The following is a 5,385-nucleotide window of genomic DNA, read 5'->3' on the forward strand; positions in this document are numbered from 1 at the left end:
TATTAACCCAAATGAATCAGTTAATATTAAAAAAAAATCATTAGATTTCCTCAACTGTGCTTTTCTTCTCAAACGATTTAATTCAATATGCAAAAGCGCTATTTCTCTACTACTTTTTCAGCCAAAATGTTTCAAATATAAATTTATAACTTAAATGTAAATAGCATATGGCTCTAAATTAACACCTTGGCGAATGTTGATGAACGCTCTCACCAAATGAAATGTTTTCCATTATACAATCATTGTTCATTCTGAAACGGGGCTTATACTGTTCAAACTTCAGATTTTAAGTCCAATTACAGAAGAGGGAGGAAATTGTGAAAACCCAACATGGTTTTTTTTCAGGCATAAAAATTAGTCATGCTTCAGCATTCATATATACACACCCCACCTGAGTCAGGACACTAGATCATTTTTAACAAAACATCCCTGACACTGGAGCCGCAAATGTTTAACAACCTGATGGAATGTCAAATTGCATCAGAGAAGACAGAGCGGATGAAACAAAAACCGTTCCCTATATTAAAACAATGCAAACTACAATGGCAAAAGCATGACAGGACAGGGAATGAACTCAGCCAGTAAATTTGCATCTATATGCTTTGTATGAATCGCTTCCATGCTAATAACTACCAAATCCAAATTAAGGTCATCAGCAACATCCCCAATAATTGCTGTTGGCTTGCTCCCTTCACCAAGCCGCTCTAACAAGTTATAGTCCTTCAATCCACCTGTATTTTTATCATGAAACTGTTAGGGCATAACATAAACTAAAACAGAGAAAAGGAAGAATCTACTGAATACTTCATTTCATTCATGTCTAAAGACATCATTTAGGGAATTTAAAAGCAAATGGGTTCCTATCAGAAACACAAACAAGTTGATTGAACAATAATTGATAACAATCATTAATTTAAATCCAACTTTCACGGCATAAATGTGCCACTAAAAATGCTAAGAATAAGACCCCAATATCCCTACTAATCTTTTAATGACTTCAGCCTGCATGAAACTATTATACTAGCTATCTTGTGTATCCAATGTAAACTCAAATAATCAAGTATGCATAAATCGTGCAGAAACAGAATTCACCTAAATAATAAACTACATCAAAAGTCTTTTCCCACTAAGCGTGGCTGGTAACATGACCAAAGTAAAGCCAGCATACTTTGTAAATAACCAAATTTTCAGAAGACCATTCAGAACAATTCATATAAAATAATTAATACATAAAAACACAAATCACCAATGCATAACAAACTTGCCATACAAAAACATTCAAAGAAAATGCTCATGTTGTGAAGGGATGCTCACAGAATAAGATAACGTATTATTGTATTGTGCCTTGAAGGATCTCAACAGGCGAAATGCAATAAATTAAACAAAGAAAATAGCAATTACAAACCTTCAGATAGATGCCAACGGATGCTGGATAGTTGGGTCTCATGCTCAGGCAGCGACTCTTTCTGCTGTTCATCAATAACTGCAAAGCATATAAACCCCATTGTGCTTTATGTTTAGTTCAGCTTAACTCCAAAGGTACAAAAAGAATCAATTATTTTCCCCAAAATAAACTAATTCAAACATGCATACAAAATAATGTAGAGGTATTTTTCCAATTACAATTTAACATACAACCCTCGTGTTTGGGAGCACCATTTCGGAGGATAAGGAAAGGATGGGTAAAATTTTCATTTCTAACAAATATTCTCTAATTTGATAACCTTTTAAAATAAAATAACAAATTAACATAAACTAAATGTCCTTTTTTTTTTGTTTACATTTATAAACACTATATAACTCTAACAATTTGAAAATAAAAATTTCTCTTCACTCTTCTAAATTCTTTCTCTCCAAATTCATCCGGTCTTAAAAATAATATGAATTTTGAGTTTAATTCATTCTTACAAAATCAGCTTGTAAGATGTAAATTGCTCTCCACTTACATACACTATTTTTGCTATAAAACTAGTTGATGTAAAATCTTTAACACTCCCTCACACCAAGGACTAAATATCTCAAGCATGAAGTTTCCAAACTGGACATTTGCGGGTAGTTTGATAACAGCCTAATAGCAGGTAATGTATTCAACCAGTCTTAAGAAAGTGAATTATAGGCTTCACTCAACCTTGTAAGATGCGGATAGCACCTACTTATACACACTAATTTGACTAAACCACTAGCTGATATGAGATCTCCAACACCTCTTCACACCAAGGACTATACATCTCAAAGGAGAAGTTTGCAATCCGATAATGGGTAACTTAATAACCCAATAAAAATCGCTAGGATAGGATCTAATAGAAAGTGGATTACATGCCTAACTCAACATTACAAACTTGACTTATAGAATTATGGTTTCTAGCCACTTGTATAGACTATTTTGGCCATACCAGTCGTGGAATTGGGATCTCCAACATAGAGAGGCATGCAGACAAACATACCAAGTTACTAACATACCAACCCACTAGGGTTCTTTTTCAAGGTTAAAGGTTCAAACTTCAGTGCAACAAAAAAAGTTATAACATACCTACAACAGTAATGTCAGCTCCATACTTCTTAGCTAAAGCAGAGGTGGTTGCAATAGCCTAATAAAAACACAACAACCACAAATCAGTGTCCGATGATGAATAATGCAGAAATTAAGAGTCACAAGAATAAAATCGAGGCGCATCACAGAGACAGACTCACTTGTCTTGTGCCCTCGGAGAGGTAGGGATTCCTATCCGTAATAGGCAAAAGCAGATGCTTGAATTCGGTGAAGGCATCGCTGGCCACACTGACCTCGGGCTCTTTCGGCGCAGCCTTAGCTGAATCCAAAGCAAATGCCAAAATCAGCGGTTTTTCCAAACGCCGAAAAAGTAATTAAATAAATAAAATTTCACCTCTGTGAGCGATCCTGATCCTGCGGAGCGTGGCGAATAGCGAGTGTTTGCGAGTTCTGGGGCGCAGAGTGGAAGGGAGGTTTAAACAGCGCGAGGAAATCGAGAACGTTGGGTTGGGTATTGAGGGTTTAGGGCACTTTGGGGAGGGTTCCACGGGAACTGCAACTAAATAGTGGGCGAACGCCATAAAATGGAAGAAGAAGGTGCTGCTGAGTTCTTAGTTCAGTGAAGATCAGGGAGAGGAGACAACAACAACAACATTGTAATGTAGATTGTAGTAGAAAACTTAAAATTAATTAAATAATTAATAATTAATAATTAATAATTAATAATTAAAAAAACTTAAATATGTTTTATTTCTCATGTAAATTTATTTTTATCTTTAAATTTAAAAGAGTTATTTTTAACTTTTTTTAATCTTTAAATTTATTAGGATAATATTTAATAAAATTTAAATATAAGAATGAAAATAATATTTTTTTTTAAATTAATTTTAAATTTAAGAGATTAAAAATAAATTTATTTTAAATTTAAATAACTGAATCTAGATTTATCTCAAATTTAAAGAAATGAAAATATATTTATATTTTAAATAAATAAATAAAATAAAGATAAATAAATGAGAGAAACGAGATTGATAGCATGGACGTGAGGTATATGGACGAACGTGTACTGGCGCCCTGTGGTCGAGACACCTGTCATCAATTATGGCCACCGCGGCACCACCCCAACACCACCACATTCTGACTGGTGTAAACAGTGTGTTATATTATATTTTCATATTAATATAAATTTTGTGTTAATAATTAGTTAAAAATATTGTAAATATAATTTTTATGTTAATTATAATTAAATAAAAATGTATCTCACTTTCTTAATATCAATTTTATTATATGCAAAACTTATTAAATTAAAAGCATACATAGATATTAATTTGTCAATGAAAAAGTACAACTTATTTAGATAGAGTATGTAAGGTATCGTAAACTTTTTTTAATAATGATTTTAAATTTTGATAGATAAAAAATTTCAACTTGCTGGCATTTACTTACCTTAATAATTTATTTATTTTTTTGCTTTCTGATGAGTTTTCTTACAATTTACTGTATTAATAAAGATCAATCTAGTATAATATTGTGATTGACATTGATCAACGAGTTTTAATACATGTCATTGAACCAGATTCTTCACAATGTGTGAATATAAGATGTCTGATCACTACGAGACCCCGCAGCTTTTCCTCTCTTTGCTTATCTCTCTCACTTGTATTTTCTCTTTTTCCTTACTCAAATTTCATTCTCTCTAGCTCAAGTAGTGAGCATTTAGGAGGTTCCTCAATTCTTCTCTATTCCTCAAGCGTGAAGCCGTGCAAAGTTAGCTGAGTGTTGGATTTTCTTCCTCTTCTTCTTCTCCTCCATTTTCCGGAAGGTCGGATTTCTTCTCCTCCGAGGTAAGGGAAGTTAGTTTTTCACTTGGATTGGTTGAAATAAGTTTAGAAACTCAAGTGTTGGTTGTTTTTAGCTGATTGATGGTTGGATTGGAAGGAAATTTCATTTTCGGGATTTTGGGGAAAATGGGTGAAAATTTGGGATTTTGAGTTTCCATGGTTGCATGTGGATAAAGTTGTGATTTTTTAGCTATTTGATGAAAATGTGATGTTTTGAGTGGATTGCATGTACTTGAGATGCTTGTTTTTGCAGGGTTGGGAAGAAATTTTCAAAGTTTGAAGGTTGCTGCTTGATAGTGCGCTGGGCATAGTTCTTGGCACTGGGCGCGTGACCATCAGAGGGTTTCATTGGTCAAGCACACCAGGCGCACGGTTGGTTGCGTCGGGCAAGCTTGGGAATGGAGGCCCCTAGATGGCTCACGCCGGGCGGGGGAGAACCGCGCTGGGCGTGATATCAGACAGGGACTCACATTTTGGGGTTCTAGTATGGCGCCGAGTGTGATTATGTCTCGCCAGGCATGGAGACTCACTAGGAGTCTCTGCCACGGGTGGCGCCGGGTGCAATTGATATTGCGCCGGGCGTGAGACCTTGGGGAGGTCTCTGCCTTACTTGCGCCGAGCGCGAGTTTAGTACGCCAGGCATGGGAGACTCTTGAGAGTCTCTGCCTCCTAGCATGCATGGCGCAATTGGAATTGTGCCAGGCGCATAAGAGCCTTGGAGCTCTCTGGTTGGTCCACGCCGGGCGCAACTCTTATTGCGTTGGACGCGGATGTGTCCTTTTATAAATATGCTGATTTATGCTGATTAATGTTGTTGAGCCGAGTTGAGTTGTATGTTGTTTAAGTTGTTAATGTCGTATGATGTTTAAGCTGTATTGATATAAAGTTGAGCTGTGCTGTATGTTGTTTATGTTGTTAATGTTGCTATGTTGTGCTATGTTGAATGCTGAATATAAACTGTTGTAGGCCGTAAGGCTGAGCTGTTGTAGGCCGTAAGGCTGAACTGTTGTAGGCCGTAAGGCTGAGCTGTTATAAGTCGTAAGGCTGAGTTGT

At 35.8% G+C, this 5,385-nt stretch overlaps 1 protein-coding gene across 1 annotated transcript; it reads right to left on the bottom strand.

Moving 5' to 3' along the window:
• Positions 1-315: 315 nt before the first annotated feature.
• Positions 316-3,145, bottom strand: LOC109788456 (cell wall integrity/stress response component). Its single transcript, XM_020347184.3, has 5 exons — positions 2,886-3,145; positions 2,692-2,810; positions 2,531-2,588; positions 1,406-1,483; positions 316-731 (listed from the first exon to the last, which is right to left on the bottom strand). Exons 1-5 carry the CDS (start codon positions 3,070-3,072, stop codon positions 538-540), a joined length of 636 nt encoding a protein of 211 aa, XP_020202773.1. The 5' UTR covers positions 3,073-3,145; the 3' UTR covers positions 316-537.
• Positions 3,146-5,385: the final 2,240 nt, after the last annotated feature.

Source organism: Cajanus cajan, chromosome 5, assembly GCF_000230855.2.
Source record: "Cajanus cajan strain Asha chromosome 5, NIPB_CcT2T_4, whole genome shotgun sequence".
NCBI lineage: Eukaryota > Viridiplantae > Streptophyta > Magnoliopsida > Fabales > Fabaceae > Cajanus > Cajanus cajan.

Excerpts from the sequence above, each read along its gene's own strand:
- LOC109788456 (XM_020347184.3), bottom strand. The coding sequence starts at position 3,072 with ATGGCGTTCGCCCACTATTTAGTTGCAGTTCCCGTGGAACCCTCCCCA. Across the intron at positions 2,811-2,885 it reads GATCAGGATCGCTCACAGAG|CTAAGGCTGCGCCGAAAGAG; the intron begins GTGAAATTTTAT and ends CTTTGGATTCAG. Across the intron at positions 732-1,405 it reads CCGTTGGCATCTATCTGAAG|GTGGATTGAAGGACTATAAC; the intron begins GTTTGTAATTGC and ends ATAAAAATACAG.